Source organism: Cupressus sempervirens, chromosome 1, assembly GCF_028749045.1.
Source record: "Cupressus sempervirens isolate cs-2001-9-10 chromosome 1, ASM2874904v1, whole genome shotgun sequence".
NCBI lineage: Eukaryota > Viridiplantae > Streptophyta > Pinopsida > Cupressales > Cupressaceae > Cupressus > Cupressus sempervirens.
Window position 1 is genome coordinate 624344684 of NC_143118.1, and position 26544 is coordinate 624371227.

General features: G+C 35.1%; 1 protein-coding gene across 2 annotated transcripts in view; it reads left to right on the top strand.

Annotated features, from left to right (window-relative positions):
- The first annotated feature begins 24642 nt into the window (after positions 1-24642).
- The window catches only part of LOC149579476 (PLC-like phosphodiesterases superfamily protein), a 42950-nt gene continuing 41048 nt past the window's right edge, over positions 24643-26544 (top strand). The window contains exon 1 of one of the 2 annotated variants that reach the window (XM_089833022.1): positions 24643-26158. In XM_089833022.1, coding sequence (XP_089689148.1) covers positions 26060-26158 — 99 coding nt within the window. In that variant the 5' untranslated portion in view covers positions 24643-26059. The remainder of the gene's footprint in view (positions 26159-26544) is intronic. The other variant, XM_089833027.1, reaches the window with a different exon arrangement.

Sequence of the window (26544 nt, forward strand, 5' to 3'; positions counted from 1 at the left end):
AGTATTAAAAATAGAGTATTAAAATTAACATAAAATGGAGGCAATAATTGGCCTCATCATCTGCCCACTGGTAAGTTTAATGCTTTTCCTCAAGCATTGCATCTTCTGGCCATTTATTGAAAGTCTCCAACCTTAGTTCTCCCTCACCTATTACTCCTGAAAGTGTAGTAGAATCATCTTGTTCTTTCCCAGACTTCCCTTCTATGGTCCTCTTACAATCTATCAAGTTTTTCAAAGTTGATGTCATATAGGGGCCAAAGGAGCTTAGGTAGCTGCATCGTTAATGGACACCAATGTTCTAGTCTAGTTTGCCTTCCCAGTTGTATGTATTTTGGTGCTCGGTGAAGGGTTGCCTCTAGGTTCATAGGGCTATGTGGTTCTATCCTTCTGACTCCCTCGAGCAGTCTACCCCATCTTCTTTTGACATCGGCCATGGATTTGAAAGAAAAAGTAGGGCATATTGTCATACTCTGCATACACTTTTGTTTTGGCCTCGAAGATTTGTTTTCTTATTTCGTTGTGAACATCTCCATAGGTTAGCCTGAACCAATCCCTAAGGATTTCTTTTGGTTTATTGCTCTCTACTCTTAATGGTAGGGGTTTTGTTCTCTCCTCATCTTTGTAATTACTCAATTGTCTATCATAATTGGCCTCATTGTGCATCCAAGACATTAGGGCCCTAAGGTGTATATCTCCTATATAAATTAGAGATTTACATTGAGTTTCCGTAGGGACAATGAAATTATGCACATACAATTCACAGAGTAAATTTTGTTGCCATGATGGAAGAGTTTGGTACAAACCATAGAATTCTTGAGCTAACCTGAATTATGTATCTATATCTTTGAGGGTCATCACCAACTAGAATAAAAGGAATTGTTCTTTTAAATAGATGGCATAGATCCTAGGTGGTGGCTTATAGGTAATTATTTGGTCAGCTAGTTTAAGGGCATGATCCATCTTTTGCTTATGTCTTGCCAATTGCTCTTTTAATTCTGCAATTTCTTCACCTTGGTCTATTATTACCTTCTCCATTTCCTTTTTCTCTTATTTCCATAACACATGTTTATTATATAACTAAAAAAGAAACATTTGTAAGGTAATCATGCAACTTTTCTCTTCCCAGTTATTTTTCTTCCTCTGTTCCCTCCATGACCATTCCAAGAAGCTTGTAAACCATGTTTGCTTATAGGAAACTAGGGCAGTTTTTGAATAGGCTAACTAGTGTGTTATTGGGTCTTTTTCTTCTTTATGACATGAGGTATCCTGTTGGCTTACTTGGGAATTATTTTAGCATTCATTCATCTCAACTTTACATTTCTCATCAAGATTCTAAGGAATGTCTAGAATTTTAGGCTAATTGGGGGAATCATCTGAGATAACTTGTATTGGACATTCTTCATCATATTTTTAGGTGAAGTGGACTGGGTTTCTGAGGGCACTTTAGGAATTTTTCGTCTCATTCTAGGGCTTCTTTGCATAGGGTTTTCTTCAAGCACCACAAAATTTTTCCTGCTAACCCTTCTCGATGTCTTTATTGTAGGAGTGACTACTACAGGAACTAATTTTATTTTCTTTTGTTTTGAGATTTTAGGGTTTCATTTTTCTGCTGCCAGAACCAAAGTTTCTTATTGTAACTTTTGTTTTCTCTTTGCTCAGAAAGAAGTAGGTACATTTCTCATTTTATTGGGTAAAGGCACATTTTCTTGCACATTTTTGGTTTTCGCACCTTGGGTGCCTTGCTTAGTAGTTGTATCAATAGGGACTACATTATCTTGGCTGGGCTACACATTAGAGTCAATATGAGGCTGCAGGGTTTAAAGTTGGACAAATTCTGCCCATGACATAGGAGAGACATCCCTAAGAGATCTTTCTATGAGAAATTTAATTAGGGCATGGTGAGTAACATAACTATCCTTTCCTTTCTGGGTTTCCTTAGCACTAATGCATAACATATTGTACAAGAAATTGGGTACAGTTACTGGAAAATTATGCCTTACATAACTAAGTAACTTAAAATGATGTGCATGTAAATTAGAAAATCTTTCTTCACAAGTAAAATACCTAATAATATTCATGGCCAACTCATTGTACGGTAGTGGAAGATACATTCTTTTGCATCCCTACTTAGTAATATCCAATGGAGGGTCACCTGGTAGGAAAAATTGGGCCCTAGCTGATCTAGCATCCTGCACATTCGAGTAGTGTTCTCCTACTACTGGAAACCTGGTTACTTTCACTATTCATTCGTCTGTGGCAATGAATGTCAATCCCCATACTGTTGCTTCACCTTCCTCAAATGTATGTATAAATTCAGTAGCTTCTTCTTCATCAAACTCCATTAGTTTCAAGAAATATCCTAGCCAACCACATGCATTAAACCTTCTTATTGCTTTTACATTAGAAAGTAAAACACTATGTTCTATTGGTTCATGTCGCTGCAACTGTCCTGTCATTTGTGCTTATTAATCTCAACTTCCACTCCATTTGCAACAATTACTTCTTCCCTTCTATGAATTTCAGACTCTTATTTTTTTGAAAATCACAGACCCTTTTCACATTCTTTTTTGTGAATTTCCATCATGAACAATACATAATAAACAATAATAATGTGGTTTTAATGGGAATAAATCATAGATATGCGAGAATTGCTTCATAATTTAATTCAGGTCACATCTTAGTCTGACAATGAGGGATTATTTGGTAATAAAGGTACGCCACTTGACACTTGTGTACTATGGCAACTAGATTTTAATCAAACAAAGAGAGAGTATAGATTTCAGGATCTTTAATGGATAAATAGAAATGTCATTAGGAATTAGAAACCTTCCTTGCCTCCTACCAAACATGGACAAGTGCGCTCACTTGTTATACTTGGGATGAGGTAAATAATTGGCATAACACTACAATGATATGTTTAATGCAATTATAGATATAACCAACTAAATCTATGCACTAAAAATGAACAAAATTTGAAAAGCTTATACTTGCAAATTTGATCATTGGACATGCCAGATGAAGTGGTGAGATTCAAAGAACAACAATGACAACATACGCTAGCAAACTTGCTATATTATTGAAAGCATAATAAAATGATGATGTGGAAGGTGGGTGGGTGGTAGAGAAAGAAATGAGATGAGTTGAAAAAGAAGAATTGAGAAAGTGAATGGAGAATTAAACTTTATGTAAACATAAATTTTTTATTAGGGGCATGCTCGAAGGAATTCTTATTGAAGAGTTATGGGTAGAAGGTGTCAACCTTTTGCTGTAGGAATTTTTCTTTCTTTGGGGGCTATTTATACAACTTTAGCTAATGCCCATTAACTAATAACTTGAAGTGTACTAGATCAATTATGGTTAACTAGATGGTCCATTTGCAAATACATGGCTTATTTCATAGGGATGCAACCATCGTGTCTGTAGCTTGCTTGGTATGTCTTTAAATCTGGAATCATAAAGTAATGCCCAATCTCCAATTTGAAATTGCTTACTCTTAATGTGGGAGTCATGCCATTTTTTCCTTTGCTTTTGAATGATTTCTATGTGTTCCATGGGAAACTTGCACATTCCATCCAAAGAATTAAGATGTAGTAAGTGCTCTCTATGTGCTGTAGGAAGATCAATGTTTAACTCTAGTATTGTTCTTAAAGTTTTGTGTTCAAATTCAAATTCAATGGGTAGCATTGTTGCTTTTCCATACAATAATTTGAATAGTGTGAATCCTGTGGTGGTCTTCCATGTTGTTCGATATGCCTAGACAACTTTTGGTAGTCTGTTGCTCCAACCTCTGCAGTGCAAATGAACTTCTTTGTCAAGATGGCTTCTATCTCTTGAATTGTAACTTCTACTTGACCATTAGTTTGAGGGTGATAGGGGCTTGATTTCTTATGTCTGATATTATATTCCTTCATGAGTTCTTTGATTAGATTGGAAGTGAATTGAGCACCCTGGTCAGTAATAAGTTCTCTAGGTATGCCATATCAAGTAAAGATTTCTTCATACAGAAATTCAACAACTTTATGGTCGCATACATGTTTCATGGCTTTAACTTTGACCCATTTCGTCAAGTAGTTAGTGCATACAAGGATATATGATTTTCGATTGGATAGAGGATCTATTGGACCAATGAAGTCCATGCCCCATTTGTCAAATGGTGTTAACACCATTTGTGGATTGAGAGGCATTTCATCTATTTTTGTTGGTAGGCCCATCCTCTAACATTTATTACACTTTCATGTATAATTGGATGCATTTTTATGAAGTGTAGGCCAATAGTAATCAGTTGTTAAAATCTTCAATGTTGTTCTTTTTGCTACAAAGTGCCTCCCACATGGTTCATTATGGCATGCATGTAGAATGTCATATGTCTCATCTTCTCATATGCATCTCCTCATAACTTGATCAAATCCAGTGTAAAATAGTGTGCTATCAATCCAAGAGAAATGGAAGCTTTTCTCTACAAGCAACCTCTTATCCTTGTAAGAGAAATGTGTTGGCATTTTATTAGCTACAATGTAATTAGCTATATCTACGTAACATGGGGTTCGGATAGCAATATGAAATAAATGATCATTTGGAAATGTATCATTTATCAAAATAGTATCTTCTTCATCATGGTGGATTTTGGATAGATAATTAGCTACCGCATTCACTTTCCTAGGTTTGTCAATGATTATGCTATCAAATTCTTACAAAAGTAGTCATCTTGCTAACCTGCCTGTAATCATAGGTTTTTTCATTAGATACTTAATTGCTACATGGTCAATATGAACAAATATGGGATAACTAGTTATATAATGCCAAAATTTGTTTTAAGCATAAACTACTGCTAACAGTTCTTTTTCAATCATTGTATAGTTCAACTTTGGTTCATGAAGGCTCTTACTTATTAGTAGATTGCATTTTCAAGATGTTGAGATTTTTGTCCTAGGACTGCACCTATGGCATAGTCAGAAGCATCTATATGTATTTGAAAGGGGGAAGTCCAATCAGGATCCCTAAGTATTGGTACAAATGTCAACAGTGACTTGAGCTACCAGAAGGAGTCATCACATTCCTTTGTCCAAGAAAATTTAGCCTCTTTGGTAAGAAAAGTATATAGAGGACTAGCTATCTGACTAATTTTTTTTGATAAACCTCCTATAATAGCTAGCATGTCCTAGGAAAGATCTGACTTCTTTTTACTTGTGGGAGTAGGGAGTGTGAGAATGACCTCTACTTTCACAGGGTCTACCTGGATTCTAGCTTAAGAGATAAAATGTCTCAATACTACACCTTCCTGCATCATCAGAAAGAATTTGTCACAGTTAAGAGATAAGTTGTTTTCTTCACATCGGATTAGTACTTTCTCCAAGTTCTCCAAGGCTTCCTCAAATATGACACCAAATGTAGTGAAGTCGTCCATGTATATCTCCATGCAACCATGTGACATGGTAGCAAATATGTTGATTACAACTCTCTGGAAAGTAGCAGGTGCATTGCATAAGCCAAATGGTAATATAGAATAGGCATAGGTACCCCAAGGACATGTAAATGTGGTCTTCTCTTGATCTTCTGGAGCAATACTTATCTAATTGTATCCACTATATCCATCCATAAATGAGAAGCATTTTTTTCCAGCCAAAGTATCCAAAACTTGATCAATAAAGGGTAAAGGAAAGTGATCCTTCTTTGTGGCATTATTTAATTCTCTATAATCTACACATATCCACCACTTTCCTCCTTTCTTAGTTACATTAACTAATGGTGATACCCATTTGTTATTAGAGGTTGGATAGATGAATCCAACATCCAACAACTTCTGTAATTCAGTCTTAACTATTTCGTGCAATGTTGGATTTATTCTCCTCTGAGGCTGATGGAGTGACAAGCTTCCATCATTGATGTAGATCCTATGGATGCAAAGTTTAGGGCTCAGTCTTACCATATCCTTATAATCCCAAGCAAAGGCTTTTTCATGCTAATTGAGGAGCTTGGTTAAGAATTCCAATTGTGATGGGGACAATTTGTTGTTTACATGGGGATTATGACCAAGAGAAAGTTCCACAATAGTTGTTAATTCTACCATTGACCCTTCCAATACTAGACTTGTAGCTACTTCACTTGGCAGTAATTAGTCAATTATCTTAGGGCTTTTTGGGTAGACATAGTCTTCATAGGTACATAGCTTTAAGATAGAAATTTCAGCAATATCTTTGGTCACTATACACTCATTGGTAAGAATGCTCTGTACTACATCATCTTCCTCATGCATTTTCAGAAAAGAGTGCCTACGCAACATCATGAGTTGAGCTACAAAATTTAGTTCTTCCTCTTCATCCCCTAAATTTGGCCAAACGGGGTCTCCCAAGTTTGGTTGGGGTTGGGCAAGTGGATATAGTGCTAATTTCCTTATGATTTGACCATTTAAAATTGTCATACTGCCTAATCTGCAACTAATTTTAGCATCGGTGGTTGCTAACCAGGGTCTCGTAATATGACAGGATAGCCAACAAGTTTTACTTTGGGTGACAGGATAAGAAAATCAGTGGGGTATTCCCATGAATCTAAAGTCACTATCACATCTTCTATGAGACCATTTAGAGTGACAATTGAACTATTAGCAAGTTGTAACATTGTGGGAGTTATTCTTAAACCTTCCATATGTAATCCATGCATTGCATCTTTACTCCTCACATTTATTTCTGCTCCCAAATCAATTAAAGTATTTTTCATAGCCTATCCATTTATGATAAGATTAACTACTGAACTACAAGGATCTGAATACTTTGGTATCACTACCTTCCCTAACATGATATCTGCTAATTGCTCGACAACATGGACTATTTGAGGATCTTTCTTCTTCCGCCTTGGCTTCTTAGGGCATGCTTCCTTAATAACCTTTCCATAAAGAGGGACATCCTTGATAGCTTGGAACAAAGGAATTTGGATATGCATGTTTTATAGCTACTCAACAATATCAAATGTCTCTTCCTCTTAGAATATAGATTTCTCTTTATTTATCCTATGTGGAAAGGGAGGATTCACAAAGGTATGTTCAATAGTCCTATTGGGTACATCAGTTGGTGGGTTGGTATTTGGCAATGTAGCTTCTGGAAGTGGTGTTGCAGGAGTGTCTACAACTACCATGATAATAGGGTATTCTGGTGTAGGAAAAGTTGTACCCAATCTCAAATGGATATCATATATCTCTAGTTAATATTTAGGGCATTACTAAGTATTAGTAGTGTACATATGCTAGTTGTATTGCTTGTTGTTTAGATTTGGCTAAGATTGAGTAGGCAATTGGGTTGGCTTAGGATTAGTATTATTTACTGTAGGAAGTGGCATTATTGCAAGTTGTTGCATTGGAGGAGGTAGTTGTGGGTTACCAAGATTTTGGTTAGGCCATTGAGGAGGCCCCCTCCATTGGTTATTTTGTTGCCAATTTCCTTGCGGTGGTTGCCATTGATTCTATTGATTTTGCCACTAGTTATTTTGCTTATTAGGCCATGGGTTATTTTGTTGGTTTTGCCAGGGAGGTTGGGAGTACTGAAAAGGATTTGGATAACTTTGGTTTTGCCACTGATTACTGTAAGGATTTGAAAATTGTAAAGGATCTTGAGGCATACCTTTTCTTGAAGCCCATGGTCGACATTGAACAATGAAGAGCACTTGATTGTTGTCCTCATCTATCTTCATGTACTTTAGTTGGAAAATGTTGATTCTCCAAGTTGGCTACCAGCTTACATGCGTAGTCTTGCTTCTGTTTGCAACAATGAGGATAGTACTCCACCAATCGTGATTTAGCTTCTGCATGCTTCTTTTTAGTCATGGTGTGGAGATGTGTAGCAACATCATTTATGATGTCCTACTTGAAATCTGAGAGTAAATTAGATATCTCGAGCTTTGAAATGCCCTGACTAATCCTTTAGTGGTTGTGGACTAGTATTCTCTACCTTTCTTCACAGTTGACCTTAAGTAGTTAGGAAATTTTTTATTAAGGTTTTCCCAAGAAGATTGGTATACGTCACCACCAGCCATCAAGTCTAATGCTTCCAAACAATTATTGTTTACCCCTCTCAAGAACACTAGTTTTTGTGAATCCTCCACTAGTACATGTTGGAAGTTCTTCTGCATTGTGTACAAAAAAATGTGAAACATAGTCTTCCAATGTTTCGTCCTCCTTTTGTGATAGTCTAAAAATGTCATCTCCTCTTGAATCACTCCCCTTGCAATAATCTTTGTATTTCTCCAAAAATAGAGTCTGCATTTCATCCCAAGCACCTGCTGCATTGGCTCCTAAGCTCATGAACCATCGTAAGGCTGATTCTTTTAGTGTTGTTGGGAACAACTTGAGCTTGTGGGCATCGGGGCATTGATGCTATAGTCAAAGCTATGACAAAGCATGTCGAACTCAAAAAAGAAAGTATCAGGATCCTCAGTTACAAGTCCATAAAACTTTAGAAGAGCAGTTGTGGGTATATTTTTGAGATTAGCATTGGTTATGAGGCTCAGGAGAGGAAATGGAAAAGTAGGGTGTGCCATTACTGGAGGTATTTTATTATGGGGTTGCTACTGAAAAGGAGCATTGGCTACGAGATTGTTATCAACGAGTGGATTTGGACCAGAACTATCAAGAAAGTTGGCCAAGATTTCATCAAAAGGTTGAAGACCGCTTATATCCAAAGATTCTATTCTAGAGGAAGATGTTGTAGGAAAATCAGGGCTTGCGTCCTCAAGAGGCAACTCAACTTCTTCAATTCGTCATTCAAATTAATAGATCCTCGTGGAAGAAATCTACCATATTCATCTCTTTGTCTTCCTTTTCGATGCATGCAATTGAATTCTTCACACTTATGAAGCAACTTTTAAGATTGCAAATCTCTAAGAAAACTAGCTAAAAAAACTATGACCCAAAAAGATGTTCCTAGCTTGACACCATCTTGACAATGCCTCCAAAAATGGTCCACCTCACAATAAGTATGTGATAATCATGCCCAAGTCCTTACTTAAGAATAGTTTATTCAATCTAAGGATTACTTCTCCCACCATGAGGTGCATTTAATTTGTCAACCTAGGGATGTATACTTAAAATGGTCAGCACGATATGTGCACTAGGTTTCTTAAGGAGTCATTATGCTTATGCTGTAGGAAAGTAACACATTTAGCTCTTTACTGAAATGAATGCTAAAAATAAAACTCTATGCTAACCTATATTTCAATTTAGACCATCCACTATAATTGCTCTTGCAGATGCTGCAGGAACATTCACAGAGTATGATGCTACAGGAAGAAACTTATAACTTCTACCTGAAATACTAAAAATGCTGGAAGTAAATCTACACTACTCTAATTTAATCCACCTCCCAATTGGGTCCCATTGGTTGGCTTCTACTAATCTTCTAACACAAAATGTAAACCGAGAATTACATCATTATATTTCAAAACTCCTTACATAAGAACAATACATAAAATTGCAAAACAACTCACTACAAGAGTCAACATTGTTTTTCCATAAACTTTTCTCAACCTCCAAAACTATCGATCCAATCCCTATGAATAGAGGATGGACACTTATTCTAAAATAAGAAAGAAAACAAACTGACTAAAAATCTGCGAGAGAAGAAGAAGGAAACATAACAGCTCACGGTATAAGCAATAAAGTTTGGGTAACCAATTTAGCACAAAAGTAAATGCAAAGGGAATATAACAACACTTCATCCCTACATTCCTAGAATAATAGCTCCTCCTTTGTAGCAACCATGTCTCAAGGTGCCATTATGATTCTTCCACCGCAACTAAGCCTTGACACTCCTCCTTGAATGTTGTTGACCATTCTCCAACTTCTCCCTTTCCTAACAAGTTAGTTGTGATGCAGAAATATTTACGCAAATAAGCATAATCAAATTAAATCCAAATATTAGAACACACAATCTAATGGTTATATGAAATACTGCATTATATGTATAATATTGGCAAAATATGACATAACTATCTACCCATGGGTTAAGGGTTCTATCTAGACTTTATCATAAGTTCAGCTAATTATAAGTTCACAAATGTCCTGGCAGTATTAAAAACAAAGTATTAAAATTAACATAAAATAGAGACAATAATTGGCCTCACCACTTCCCACTAGTGCATTCACAGTTATATCATTTTTGGGATCACATCTTTTTTCTTGAATTGTTGAAACTCTAATTGCATATATAGGAAGAAGAGTTTTGAGTACCTTGCTTACTATTGTCACATCATTTATTATTCCTCTTGAGGCTCTGATTGAACTTACACTGGCTTTGATTTTTTCACTATATTTTCAATGATTTTATCTTCTCTCATATTCATTTGATCAAATTGACCTTTGAGACTTTCTACCTTGGCTCTCCTTACATTGTCATCTCCTCCATAGATGGCCTTCAGCTTGATCCACATCTCATGAGCAGTTCCACAATCTTTGATTGCATCAAATTCAACATAATTGAGAGCAGAGGCAATCTCAATCATCATAATGTTATGATTTTTCTTTTCTATGATTTCTTCAACAATCATAGTTCCAGTAGGTGTCACATGCTTGGCGTTAAAGTATTTCAGGCCTGAGTCTCCAATGGTTTCCAAATGTAGCTTCACAAGTTCCTACCATTCTTGGAAGTTATCTTTGTTGAACTTAGGAATTTCTGTTCTGTAAGGCATCTTTGATCTTTAGCTTAGGTCCTTGAAATCTTATATGCAAGCACCAAATGCTCTGATACCAATTATTGGAAATGTAAGAGGAGTAACTAAGAGGGGAGGTGTGAATCAGTTACCAAAAAAATAGATCCGGTCCCTTAAGATGCTAGTACAAAATAGAACCAAACTGTACTGATGTAACTTGGTTTACATTGAATCATTCGGTCAACATAGTAACACTCGATTTACACTAAGAATAACTATCACTCAGTAAACATTTGATTAATATTGAATATAAGCATTGTTACTTTGCAAACACTGTACATGTAGATCTTATGATATTAAGTGTGCTTAACCTTAATTAACTTAGTTGTAGAAACATAAAGAAAATAACATGAACACATGAGGCACCAAGATTTAATATGGACACCCAATTTGGGAAAAACCACCAATTGCAACTACTTACTATTTTTCACTCTTCTAAAGTGAGCCCTATTAGGAGCCAACCCTATTAAAGGTTACAAAACACACTGTTAGGTGTGACTTTGTTAGAGGTCTTCAGACACTTCAATCTAGAAAAGGATTTAGATCACCGTGTTAGGAGTGGCCTTGTTAGAGGTCTTCAGACACTTCAATCTAGAAATGCCACCTTGTTAGAGGATTTGGAAAATAGTTGTTAAGCTAACTCTGTTAAGAGATTTTGAATCATTGCTACAATTATTAAAATATAACAATGACTTGACCTGATTGTTGATGCAACTGACTTGCTGATTTCATATCTTAGTTCTAGCTTGATTACTTGATCCTCATTGATCAGATTATTCTTTGCAGCTTGGTCAACAAGGATACTCTGATTATCATTCCAATTTGCTTCCTCTATTCATCTTCTTCTATTTCACATATTCTTTTTTCAATCCTCAACTTGACCTTATACTTATATGAGGTACACTGTCAAGTCAACTTGAATACACTTACAAATATTTAATAATCAACCCTTGAGTTAGCTAGAACAAACAAATTAATCCAACAAACTCAATATACTAAAATAGAAAAATCCTTCATTAGCCGACCCAACTCGGTTAGCACTAACTCAGAAAATACTTTTATTTGTTAACAAAGTAAGCTCGGTTAACACTGCATCTTGAATTGCATTTCCTTTGGTGACTAAGTGAGTTTGGTTAACATTGGTTCCATGCCAACTTTCCTTTGTTAACTGAGTGAGCTTGGTTAACACTGAACTTCTCTTTGGCGCCTGAGTGAACTCGGTAGACACTATCTTATGAACTTGGTAGACATTAGAATGCTCACTAGACATAAGAAACTATCTTCATCGCCCTAGTGAGCTCGATAGACACTGACTAGTAAAGACTTGACATTTTGTGTAACATCAAAGATAATATACAATTGATCAATTATTTTCAACACAAGCTATATGACCTGAGGAGGTAGATTATAACACTCATCCCACTCAATGACTTCTCTTTCATTGACATCCAAACCCCTCTCTATAGTACTTGACATAAAATCCCCAAATGCCATCGGTATTCTGTCTGGCACTGGATTTGGAAACCCCAACACCAAAACTTTCACTGCATCAAAAAATAAATGCAAAAAGAAAAGCTTAACTTGCTGAGATTTCAGAAATGGTAGCAACGAAGGAGAAAGAAATGGCAATGGTAACCATACAAAAGCCTTTCTAAATAGAATAGAGACTAAAAAACCAAAGCTTATGTTAAGTCCAACATAACTTAAAATTGAATTTGAAATCATGTTAGCTGTGATAAAACATCTATGAAAATGCATAGTACCAACATACATATGGATGCCAAAAATAGCAGCAACCAAGGAGAAAGAAGTGACAATGGTGTCAAGACCAACATCAAGCAATGGTTCTTCCACTATGTAGGATTCCACATCCTTCCTATCTTTCATGTCCCCCATTCAATCCCTCAAGATACATGATAGCCTTATTGAGTACTGAAGGGGATCACACAAATTATTCTTAACATAGATCTTAACATGTAACTTAGAATAAGGGGTTGATTGCATCCTATATTGTGCGATGGAGCTACAATCATATTCCCCCTAAGATTTGCAAATAAACCATAAAATCTCTACTAACCTTAACTCATGCAAAAACTTGTGCATGTGGATACACAAGGAATGTGCCTCCTTCTATTCAGAGAAGGGATCAAAACCAAAATTTCATTCTTTGAGATACAATCCAACATTTTCCATGAACTGGGGTCCACCATTGAGCTATATTAGAGAGGTGGTTTGTTGGTTCTAAGAACACTCATGCTTGTGGTTCTGCTCTTGATGAAACTATATCCAATCCAAAATATGGGAAAAAGGTTCCACCACCTTACTACCCTGATGCTACATAAAATAGCAAGTACAACTACAACATTGGTTATGAATGTGATACCAAAAAAGTCACAAACAAAAATGGACAATAAATAAACCCAAATTATAATCCTTCTAAACACACCAAGGTGTCCCATATATAGAGAACTAAGGGACATCTGCAAGAGAAAATTGTAGATTTCGTGGGCACACAATTGCAATAGTTGCTCCACAATGACATAGTCGATGGTGAAAAAAGAAACATAAATGAGATAGTGTTCATTTTCAAAACATTCCCCATGTCTCGATAAGAAGCATGCATAGATTTGTTGAGATAATGTATGTTGCACACATTGCATAATATTGTTATATTGTATTATTTTATTTTATTATGTAATGTTGCACCTAGATGGACGTGCAACATTGAGAGATTCCCATGAGATATACTTGATGAGTTGTATTGTAACATTGTGATAATATTTGATGTAATTATTTAATATTGGGGAAAAGAATTAAATGTCCAATATTAAATGTGGGGTCAATAGGTTAGGTAGCACATGGTTTATGTAATACCACTTAGTGGTTTTGTGGGACTTGCTACTATATAAGCAACCACAATGGTAGTTGTAGTGACAAAAATATGAAAATGCAAGAGTTAAGTGGGATAAGACTTGACAGGTTAGCCAAGGGAGCATTTGTGAAGGTTGGAAGCACGACATGGGATGTCTGGATTCATGCTTGTTCACATGGATTGCTTGGTTGTGGCTATGGCTTTGAAGACTTCCATGGTTGTATTGCAATGGTAATTTTGATGAATAATACATTGTGATAGATGCTTTTGGAAGCTGAATTTTTCTCCTTAATGAGGGTTTCCCGGGGTATATCTTGTGTCACATTTTTGTGGTTATGTTGTATATTCTCTAGCATGTGGATTTTAATTGCATATCTATTTCATATCTATTATGGGTTATGTAGAAACAATTATATTTTTGTTGCAAGTGTCCTTACAAGATTATCAAAGGACTCTAAGGGCCATCACAATGAAGAAATAAATCATTTAATAGAATATATGCCAAGAGTACCACACTACATTGAAAAGTAGTAGGGAGTTCGGGAGAGATTGGATTGATACTAGTCAAAATTGAACCCTAAAGTTTTAAAACAAAAAACAAAAATTAAAAAAATTGCCCAGCACAACGTTTGAGAGAGTCATTAATTTTAAACTCTAACTTGATAGAATTCTACTCCAATTAAATTAAGAATCACCATAAATGACTTCGACGCACCTTGTCACAGCCTAAGGTACTATTGCTTAATTTATTATAATAACCACCCCTAAATACATTTTTAGTTCCTGCCATGGGCAAGAATACTTATGCATTCATGTTAGTGCTAATATGACATTAAATTGACCAATCAAATCAATGAATTTAAAATTTTATATGCAACTTACAATGTGTATATCTAGTTTTCATTTTTCCTTATTTTATAAATGACATTTTGTGCTCATTCTATTGGTCCATACTATTTTTGGTAGGGAAAAAAATCAATTTTCCTTAACAAAAATTCACATATTTTTTCCAACAACAGTGATGTCATGCATTAATGATAGCTTTATCTTTTCCACAATTGTGACAAATTGATTGGAGTTTCCAAAAAGTAATCATTTTATCTTCCACCTCACTACCAAAGACATTTTTTTTTCGATCGGTAAATGACCAAGGCCTTGATAATTTTTATTAATAAAAATTAATTAATTACAAAAGTGTTCCATTGTTCAAATGGGCATTAGTAGGAAAGAACGGGGAAAGAAAACCTCCAATCTAGCTCGGGTCCATGGTCCTTTATTATTACATCATATAAGGGGCATACCCCAGCCAAATTATCATCCTTTCAAATTTTACAATATAAGAATCTTATTTTAAATGAATACATATGGTTAGGTAACTGTTAGTTACAACATAGACCTTTTGTAGAAGCCTTCCATCCCCTTCTCTTTGCGTTCTTTCATAGCTAACCTATATACTCATCCCTGACCAACTTTCTTGCCAATCAAATTGGTTAATAATAAATCGCAATAGTCTTAAAAAAATAAAAAGCTATCTTGATCCAAATAAATTGTTATTAAATCCATTATATTTAACATTACTTTTACCAATTTATCAGAAAAGCTATAGTTCCTCCTTCAGTTTCTAAACTTACCCGAAAATTGTTAGAATTTAAACCTTGACAGAACATTATATTTATAGTGTTGTTTGGGAAAACATTGTCCCAATACTTGCCTTATAGAAATCAATATTGTAATACTTAAGATCTAAATACAGTTCTTAAAGTGACCAAAAGCAATTGTTGAATCCCATCTGGCTCAAGAGAAACTACTATTACTAATTGATTTGTCTTAACCTCTCATCTAGCCTTCCAGACAAAAGCAAATGGGATACCAAGATTAGAGGAAAGCTCAAAAACAACTCCTCTGTCCATCGTTCCATTCTCAAATCATCCAAAAATAAGATGAAACTAATATCCCAACTTTAAAATATTTTAGATTAGGATTTCAAAAGTAGAATGCCCTACTACATATAAATAATATATTACTTTATACACTAGTTATATAGATAGAAGTCTTTAATCTGTTAAAAGAGAAAAAATAGGGTGCCTTTTTGTAGTTGCGAGACAGAGCACCATCCTGTAAAATTCTTAATTAAGTAAAGAATCTAATAACCATAACAAGATTATTGAAAAAACAAGAGAAATAATTAGGCTAAGACTAAAATCTAATTATCATGATCATATATTTACATATATCTCGAGTAATGAGCAACTAGATTATCCTTACAGTATATGATTGCCAACCTATCAGCCAATACCACTAAACCAAAACCCTAGAGGAAATTGACCGCGACCTAACTATTACAAAAGGTAATAGATACAATGATGTAAAAGCTATAGACCATAAAAACAAAATATACACAAAATACATCATTTACTATGGAAAATGAAGAACCAAAATTCTACCATCAAAGGAGAGGGGACCAAATTGTGAAGCTGAACTGGAGGAACATACCACATTCTACTTTTTCCAAAAGACCATGATTACTTTCGAAATATATGGGGGGAATTCAAATGAGAACCTATCCCTGCTAGAATTTTCAATGTTGGGGGTACAAAAATCCAGCAAGTCAAGGTTCTCAAAATTCACTCTTGGATGAATGTAGGCTTTGAATAGGCCAAGATAATTACTCAACCAACCAATATCAGTGCCCACCATAATCCTCCTCTAGTGTAGTAGAAAATGAAAGAAAGACTCCATCATTGGCGAAACCAAATTGAATGCTACCAGATCCCTAATAATTAGGGCCAGCCTCTTAGTGATATTGGCCACTACCAAACTTTCTGGCAGATGATTCATGTACATCTCAGGAAGAGGCACTCTAAGATTTTTGTGTAGACTCATAATGACTTCAATAATACCATTGCACCACATGGAATCAAATAAATTCAGGCAAAGCCTTACCATGACTCATTTGGAGATCCTAGCTTTGGCCATGCAACCAATAAAAGTGTCAATTATGTCGCTATTAGTCCTCCAAGTGTACTCATAGTCAAAGAATCCTTCTCCAATTGCTCTACTAACTGCAATGCGTGTCATCCCATCGAGTCTTCTGAGGATACTATTCCATCTTTTTGGCTTTACATTCCCTCGAAAAGCCATGGTGTAGACTTCAACCAAATGGAATACATAGATGTTTGTATATATCTCTGAGAAGGTTAGACCGAAAGACAAAATGGAATGCTTTGAAAAGAAGAAATAAAACAAGGCTACAAACCCTCTAGAAACTTCACGAGAATCCCACACTCACTACAAGACTTGACATCATTGAGTGATTATGAGGTAGACACACTAAACAAAAAGACTCTGCAATCATCAAAGGAACGACAGGGACCTACAAACATCTACTAACTCATAATGATCTGTAGCTCTATATCCGATATACGTATATAGAAACACCCCCCAAATTAATTTAAAGACCATGATATCTTCATTGTATTATAAAGGGATTAATCCCTAATCCCCTATGTACTCTATCACCCAAGATATAATTGAAACATTGACATATTAAATAATCATATATTATAACCCTTATTGAGTCATCCTATCTATGATAGATCAATTCTAACTATCCTTATTTAAAATTTTAAAAAATCAAATACCTCTAGACAATAGATGAGACATACTAAAAAGTGAATAGGACCTAGAATTTAGAGACCATCCTTGAATAGCATAAGATTAACCCCATTAGCCCCTTTGTCAGCCAAAAGGTTAGCCTTCTAGTTACCTTCTCAAAAAAATGACAAATACTAGTTTCTTCAAATCCATCCAGTAAGTTGATAACTTCTTCTAGCTTGGAATTAAGAACCTAGTTTAGAGCAGTTTTGTTTCTTATTGCATTTAGTACAATCTGGGAATCACCTTCAACTACAATCTTTGATAATCATAGAGATTGAAAAAGTTTCAGACCTTCTTCCAAAGCTTCGAGCTCTACCAAGTTATTCGTTGTAGGACTAATAGACTTCACTACTTTATCATTTCAATTGCCTGAATGATCATTAATGATACATCCAACTCCAACAATCCCTGGGTTACCTCGAGCAGCTCTGTCAAAATTGAGCTTAGCCCATTCCTTCAGAGGGGGGATCCATTTAAGCCTTTCTCTAGCCTCTTTTCTTTTTTTTCAAATAGACATGAGGAGGATTGATCAAATTAGGCCAAACCTTCTTAATTTGGCTATCCCAAATAGAGAAGGATCCTTCTATGATTCTTGATTTTCTGAGGTGAGCATTAACTATTTCAACAATACTAGCTTCTATTTTATGGATTAACTCTCCTGAACTCAACTTTGTGCCATGAAAGGTTCTTCTATTTTTTCTTTCCATATCTCCCACACAATAATGGAGGGGCAAATATTCCAAAGTTTACTATAGATGCCCTTACATAGATTTGTGGGCTAGCCTGAAAGAAAGTCAGAGAATGATTTGGGTAATGGAGAATACCATCCTAAACTCTATCTCAGCCAGTCCCAAAGGACTCTAGAGTATGGATAGTTGTGAAGTAGATGATCCACATTTTCATTATCATTCTTGCATAGAACACATCTCGAAGGACCTTTGAAACCTAGTCTGTTGATTCTATCTACCGTCACGATCCTATTTTGGGATGCTAACCATAAGAAGAATCCCGCCTTCAACAGACATGCAGGGTCCCAACAAAGTTTAAGTGGGACTTCCACTTCCTCCCATCTCTTTGAATTTATCAATGCTTTGTACCCATTTTTCACACTATATTTACCATTATTTGATGCTACCTAGACAAGCTTGTCTTTCCTCTCAAGCTGCTTGACTTTCCTTTCTTGAGTGATCTTTTCATATGCCTTTATATTAGTTGAGTCCATCTCATTTTCTTCTAGAGGTTTCCACATCCATCCTGAGAATTCTACCGTCATGACCTTGATTTTATAATCACTTACTTTGCTTCCCCACCTATTAATTAATTTATCTTTGAGGTTTCTAGGGATTTGAACCATTATCTAACGATGGATGTCCATCCTAGGAATCTTCCCAAAAAGGAGCTTCATCCCCCTTGCCAACATCCCAAGTGAGGTATTTACCCACAAGGTTATGACATTTAACCATGAAGTTCCAACTTTTCGAACCTCTAGGAAGGTTCTTCATCCTAAAAATTTAAGTCAGATCTTCTGCCTTCAGGTATTTATTATACATAATCTTGGCCCATTTATGCTCTTTTTTAGTGTAAAGGCGCCATATCAATTTAGCCCTTAGGGCTTCATTTTTCCATTGTAAATTCTTAATTCTTAAACCACCATTTTCTTTAGGTCTGCAAATATTGTTCCATTTTATGAGAGCCAATTTCTTGGATTCCTCATAGTCATTCCATAATAATTTTTTTAGTTTAGAATCTAACTTGTGGAGAAGAGGCCTAGGAAGAGAAAGAAAAGAGAGCATATATGTCGGGATGGCAGTAACACTGATATGATCTTGGTGCTCTTACTAGCTTTCGTTAGCCATTTATCTTTGCAACATCCGATTCTAGCTTCCAATTTCTCCAACATGTTATGCCAAACTTTACTAGACTTTGTGCATTTCTCTAATTCAATGCTGAGATATCTACATGGAAACGAACCTTTTTGAAACCCCATAATTTAACAGATCTATTTTTCCACTTTGGGATCCATATTAATAAAATATATCTCAGATTTTGAAAGATTAACTCTTTGACCAGATGCACTAATGTAGCTTTTGATAATAGATTTTAAAGCCCTCGCTTCTTTAAATGAACTCTCACGTGGTAGAATAGTATCATTAGCATATTGTTGGTGAGTAATATTAGAGATATTCCTAGTGATGGTAATACCTTTAATGTCTTGATTGTTATAAGCCCTAGTTAGAGATCTCTCGAAAGCTTCAACCATAATGATGCATAGAAGTGGGGATAAAGGGCCTCCTTGTCTAATACCCCTAGAAATTTCAAAAGAGCCTTCAGGAGATCCGTTGACAATAACTAAATTTTTAGTAGTAGAGATACATTTGAAAATAAGATTGACCCATTGATGGGAAAAACCAAATGCTTCGAGAGTTTTACAGAGGAATCGCCAGTCCACCATATCATAAGCATTTTGGATGTCAAGCTTCATTAACATACCTACCTCTTTGTTTTTTTGGGCCGAGTGAAGAGTTTCCTAAATGATAAGAATGTCATCTAGGATGGACCTTCCTGGAACAAAACCTGTTTGTTCCTCGGAGATGATCTTTGGAAGGATTAACTTTAGCCTATTTGCTAATATCTTTGAACAAATTCTATAGATAGTGTTACAAAGTGCTATTGGCTTGAAGTCTCCCGGATTATCTAGCTTTGATTTTTTAGGGATCAGAGTGAGAAAGGAGTGATTAATTTCAGATAGAAGGGAACCACCCTTCCTCAAGGCTTCAATGGCATTCCAAATATCTATACTGATAATATATCCCAACAATTTTGATAGAAAAATGCCTGAAATCCATTTGGACCTGGTGATTTATCAAGATTCATGTAAAAAACAACTAATCTGACTTCTTCTAATGTGATTGGTTTATTTAATGCTTTATTATCCTCTATTGAAACCAATTTAGGAATCACTTCGAGCAAGTTGGATTGAGCCTCTCGATTTGATCCTAAAAATTTATTAAGAATTTTCTGAAAATGATCTACAAATGTTTTTGAAATTTCGCTAGGTTTTTCGGTTGAAATCCCTAGTTGATTCCCAATGCTTATTATTTTTCTTTTTGTTTTGTTGTAGAGGGTCAAATTATGGAAGAATTTAGTATTCTAGTCTCCCTCTTCTAGCCACCTTTCTCAGGACTTTTGTCTCTAGAAAATTTCTTCTTTAGATAATATATCCTCTTGTTTAGCAAGCAACTCTTTTTCTAGGAGATAGCTTTTTTTATTGATTCCTTTTTTGATGATTTCTAAGTTTAGTTCCTTTAATTTATTTTCAATATTCAATTTTTCTTTAAATATGTTGTTGAAATGTTCTTTGTTCCATTTGAGAATTTTCTCTTTGAGCATCTTCATTTTAGATACAAAAATAAACATCTTAGATCCTTTAAAATTACTTTGTGACCACCAAGCCTTAATATTCTCTAAAAACCCAGAATCTAAAAACCACATTTTCTCGCATTTGAATGAACTCCTAGCAGGTTTATCAAGCTCAACAAATTTAGTTCTGACTGGAAAATGGTCAGAACCAACAATAGGCAAAATTGAAGTTTGAATGTTTAGGTTATTTTCATCAAGGTTTCCTTTAATGGAAAACCTATCTAGCTTTTCTGCTATGTAAGCAAAACCTTTACGTTTATTATTCCATGTGAAGTTCCCATTTAAAAAAGGAATGTCTATCATATTATGGAAATCACACCATTTTAAAAAATCTTTTAAAAGATTGGGAGATCTGTAGGGAACTCTCCATTTTTTCTTCTAAGTTTAAAATGGTATTAAGTTCTCCTCCTAACAAGATTAGATTATTTTGATAGAACTCCATAAACTGACTGATTTCTTCACAGACTAATTTTTTCTCTATATTGCTGTTGGGACCATAGATATTTATTAAAGTAAAATTTAGGTTGGACTTTAAGCTTTTTACTGTACCACTGATCTAGTTATTGTTTGTACTTAAGATATCTAAGGTAACTTTTCTATGACCCCAAATAAACCCTAGACCTTCGGATGTGCCTACAGATTCTTGCATAGTGATAGTCCAGTTGCCTAACTTCTTACCTAATTTAATTCCTGCTATATAATTTAATTTAGTTTCCTGGAGTAAGATGATCTTAGATTCAAACAATTTTATATTTTTTTTTAGAAGTCTTTTTTTGGTAGGGGCATTTAAGCCCCTAAAATTCCATGTGGTGATCTTCATTGATCCTTGAGAAGGATCTTCCCCTTCCCTGCATCAAACATCTAACTGATTTTTGGTTGTTTCGCGTGCTTGAACTTTTGCTTCTCTGAGTTCCTTGAGAGATTTTCTTCCCCTTTTGAGTTTTGTTTTACCAAATTTGGGCAATTTGAGCCCTTCTTGATTCATTCTTAAACCCAACTATTCCAAATTTTCATAAGCTCCTATAACTATTTCTGGTTTGTTGCTCTCCCTATTCTCCTTTTCTTCATTAACCAACTCTTGTAGAATCTGTTCTGAGATGCTCTGTTGCGCCAAGGTATCGATATTCTTAGTCTCACATGACTTTCTAGCTACCAAATCTTCCATTTTTATTTTTAAACTTATCTTATTCTTCAAAGGATAGAAGATCCCTTATGAGGTCTTCAAATGTATGATTGTCTCCTCCCAACTGTAATACCTACTGTAGAAGTTCTTCTTTTTGTGAAATATTGCAATTTTCTATATTTTCTCAATCAAATACCCAGATCAGTTCCTCTGAGAGTCTTTCTATTTTATCCTTATCTTCCTCTTTTAAGGCTCCTTCCTTAACTTGTTCATTCTCCTCCACCTCCTTGTTTAAAAAATCCTGAAAGTCTTGCACTAGGAAGCCACTAAACGTCTTCCCTTCAAAGAAATTCATTCTAAGATTATCCTCAGGAGACTCTCTTCTAGGAGTGGGAGTCTGGCAAAATTTGGATAGCCACTTTGGTATCTTTTTATCAGAAATTGAGATTACCAGAGAAGGTTTTTCCTCCTACATCCTCTATGCCTCGATCTTGTCTTCCTTATGATTAACATTTCCTACTTCTCCATATAAGGTTGAATGTTCCATATCCTCAAGTTTTTTGAATTCATTCTTTGTGCTCTTTGCCGCTTTTTTTGACTTAAAGGATTTCTTTGCGTTCTAATCGTGATCATTCTATTTCATCACCTCTGAGATGTGCAATTTATCTTTACCCTTATCTGAACAAATGGATCTGTCCAGTAGATGCCTTCCTTTGCTATTTCGTGTGATTTCTTGGTATTTTCCTTCTGATTTTCATTGGTTTGAAGTATTGGGCTGTTGTTATCTTTTTCTATGACCTTCTGTGATTTTTCTGCCCATTTTTCATTGGAATTTTTCCTTGTGATTGTTGGGGCATCTTCCTCAGCCAGACTTTCCTCATGCTCCGATTCTTGATACCTTATTCTGATCATGGGAAAGGCAACGTTAAGATCTGAAGTAGCTTGCTGAATTCTGTGGGAGAAATTCCTTTCATCATCCAGTCTGATAATTTCTATGATTCTGCCTTCATACCTCTGAAAGTTTAGTTTATACATTGATCTATTGGTAATAATTTTGAGTGGTTTGAGAGTTATCTTGTTTACTTTACACTTAATTAGTAGGTTAATGTTATTACAACATTCGAAAGATGCATCTATTCCGATTAGATCTCCCATGGCATGTCCTATCCTTTTGATAATTTCTATTTGTTTTAATTCTAGAGGTATAGGGTTTAATGAAAACCAGGTTGGAATAGAAAAATCTAAGATATCTTCATTACAGTTGGGTATCCAATCGAAAAATTTAACATTACCTTTGAAAAAAAAGACAGAATTGAAAAGAAAGTCTTTTTTCACATCTTCATCACTACAATGAATAAACACTACTGTATCAGAATAATGAGAGATACCTACCTAGTAGCCATAGAAATCTTTCAACCAACAAATTAAATTATGCAATTCAGATTTAGGGCCATTCCAGAAAGTGAATAAACCAACCTCTAGGCACTCCTGCCAACAATCCTCAGTATCTTGATTGCTGATAATCAAAACTTCATCACCATTATCTGAAGGTAGAGATCTACAAGGCAAGGAGGGAGTTGAACCAGGTTGAAAAGAAGAACAGTAAACCACCGATCTCCGATGGGGAGGGACATAGGGTTTCTGCGGATTAGGAATAAGGGCTCCCTGAATATGAGGATCAAAAGTAGGTTTAATGGCAAAGTCTCTTTGCTGACTATAAATAGGGTTAAGATTGCGATTGGCATATTTGGTTTGATTAAAGAAATAAATCTGCCTATCTAGAGTGTAAGTTGAAAGAATCAGAGGAAGATCATATCTTAGTGATGTATGAGACTGGCATTCGTAGTGCAGAGCGTTGCTTACCACCATGTCCTAAGCGCGAGCTAGGGCATCAAACAAATTTGATAACTTAACTGCGACGACTAGAGGAGTTTGATCATGGTTACTCAGAAAAATCGTGTCTTGCTTGTCTTTGTAATATGAACTCTTGATTGGTCGTGTTTTCGGATGGAATTTCGAAGGCCCTAATTTTCCAGCTTTATCATTTGTTCGAGGATGTTGACGGTCTGCTTTTGCAAGAAGATTTTTCGCAATTATCAAATTTCTGCTTTTTGCAATTATAACTAAATCATTTTTCTTACCAAAGATTGTAAATATATCAATCTATTATTTTTAACATCTTGTGAGTTTAAGTTTATTTAAAATCTTACTTAAAAACTAATTATCATATCATTTTAAAATATATTTATTTAATTTTTTCTTCACAATAATAATTATTTTATTCTAATTTTAAAATTAATTATTTATTCTAAATTATAATTAAATTAATAAATAACAAAAATATATTTTTAAGAATATAATTATTTGATAAATTTTTACTAAAAATATTTGTAAAATTTTTTACAAAAAAAATTTAAATTTAGTTTTTAATGTTTTATATTTAATATTTTAAATATATTTATTAGTTTTACATTGTCCCTTACTTTTGTCAATCGTAAAATGCTAAGTTTTTTCATACATGTTTAACTAGCTATTTTTTCTAATCTTGGTTCAATTTTTTTTGCATTTAAAAATTTGTAAAACTAATATTGTTCTTCAAACTTATTATTTCTTTTGTTAGTTTGGATCAAATAGTCAACAATTTGTTTTTTAAAATTTAAAATGAATTCTTTTCCAACTATCTGTACTTACTGTCCCTATAATAAAATGTCATTCTCTCTTTTAAATCTCATATCCTTCGTATCCTTCATCAGGGAACGTTGAGGCAATGCATTTCCTGTTAATTATTACCTCTAACTAAATCAAACTCGTGGATGTAGCATAAATTTTCTCAACATGCCTTGTCAATATTACAGATCTAAATTGAAAACAAACCGTGGCGATCACTCCCACGTACGATTTTCTCAGCGATTTCGACATCTTCTTTGCAGATGATTTGCTCGAGGATTTTTCACGACATCAAGACTTTGAATGGTTCGGCGACTACGACATATATTCCTTGCAGACCATTTGCCCGAGGTTTTCTTCATGACTTGGAAATATTTGTCTGTATTGGGACGGCCTATATGCTCAGGTCGTGGGAACAATGGGCAACAATGGGGGAGGTGCTGAAAGCGACAGCGATAGCTAATGTACAGGGAATGATCGAGATCATTTCAATGTTTTTCATCCTTAAAAGGACCGCTTTCAGTCGTTGATTCTGGAAAATCAGGTCGGTCCTTTTCGGAGAGTAGAGCTCTTTCCGCTTAATAATTGAGTGATTCGTTTCTACAGTATGTCTTGAAAATTTGGGTACAGAACCATCCCTTACCACCCTCAATTGGTGTGGCAATGTAATCTTCTGTCGGGTGAAACTCTACTGTGTTACAAATGGAGGCTGCATTTGTAGTTCACTGTGCAGAAATGTTCTTTTCAAGCACAGCACCAGCGGACAGCAGAACAGATATTTATTTAGAACTTAAATGTTTAATTTTCCGGGTAAATATATGTAGGTTGGGGGCTAGAAGCGTACAAATTCCTTGTATAAAGGAAAATCTCGTTTCGTTAAGGACTTTTTACTTCAGATATTTTTGAAAATCATTCAACAGTTCCTGCTAAGGGAAATTTGAATAGATTCTTCCGTGGGACCACTAGGTTATCGGATGGAAAGTAAAGAGAACAGATGGTTTGTTCCCTACTTTAACATAGGATTAGAAAATGAGACAGTTTATTAATATTCCCCAATTTTTGTCGTAAATGTTTTGAAAATTTCTAAATAATTTGAGTTGGGGAAACTCCGCAGTAAAACTGCAACAAATCAACATCTTTTAGATGATTTGCCCAGAAGATCCGTCGAGTTTCCAAGAACAAAGTGACTTAAAGTATGGGTTTCCAAGAATAAGGTCGCTCATGATTTCCTTCATTACGGAGATTTTAAAAGGGTCCCGCCCTTTCACAATGTCTACGAAAGATTTCAAGGACGCAAAGAAATCAACAAGAAACACCAGTAAAAGAACATACAGCTGTGAAACAGAAAATGCTACAGCAAACTAGCACACCTCGCCGACGGGCAAGGAGAAACAGAGAGGATTAACAGCTTAAAATAGTAAAATACCGAATATTTGCGGTTGATCCTATGCTTCATAACATTTTATTATTATTAAAGACAACATTTACGATTTTTTTGGGTTGAAAGAGACAATTCATGTAGAGACAGAAATTGGGATCATCGGAAAATTGAAAATAACTCCAGATTAAAACTTATCTCTGGGTAATATCGTTGCCCGTGCGCTTCATTCCTTAGGCAAATTGCAGACATGCGGATCATTACTGTAAAATCCCTGCATTTACTCTGTCTGATAGCAGTCTCATTTTTGTCAGGTCGCGTTGATGCTTGTTCTGATGGCACTTGCCAGGTGTGTACCTCTATTCAGTTCCGTTCTTTATTTGTTTTAGATTAGTAAGCTCTTGGAAAGGGCACTCAGTCCACAATGGAGGGAAAATAGTAGGTGAGGGGCTGCTAGCTCAGTAATAGAGTCAGAGATTGAGGAAAATCTATATTGATGAGATCACAGAACAATTGTGATGGAAAGTCATTTGCTGGGATTGTTTTTTTTCTAATTTTTTTTTGAACTATAGCATTTGACTTCACCTAGGAAGTAGTGTCCGAGTTTGCTTAATAACAAAGGAAGAAAAAGAAAAACCAATAGAACAATTTAGGTGGAAGAAAGTTATAAAAATAATTGTTGTATATTATACTGTACATACTGCGTTTAAAAAATGGTTTTGACCGAGTTTTTAA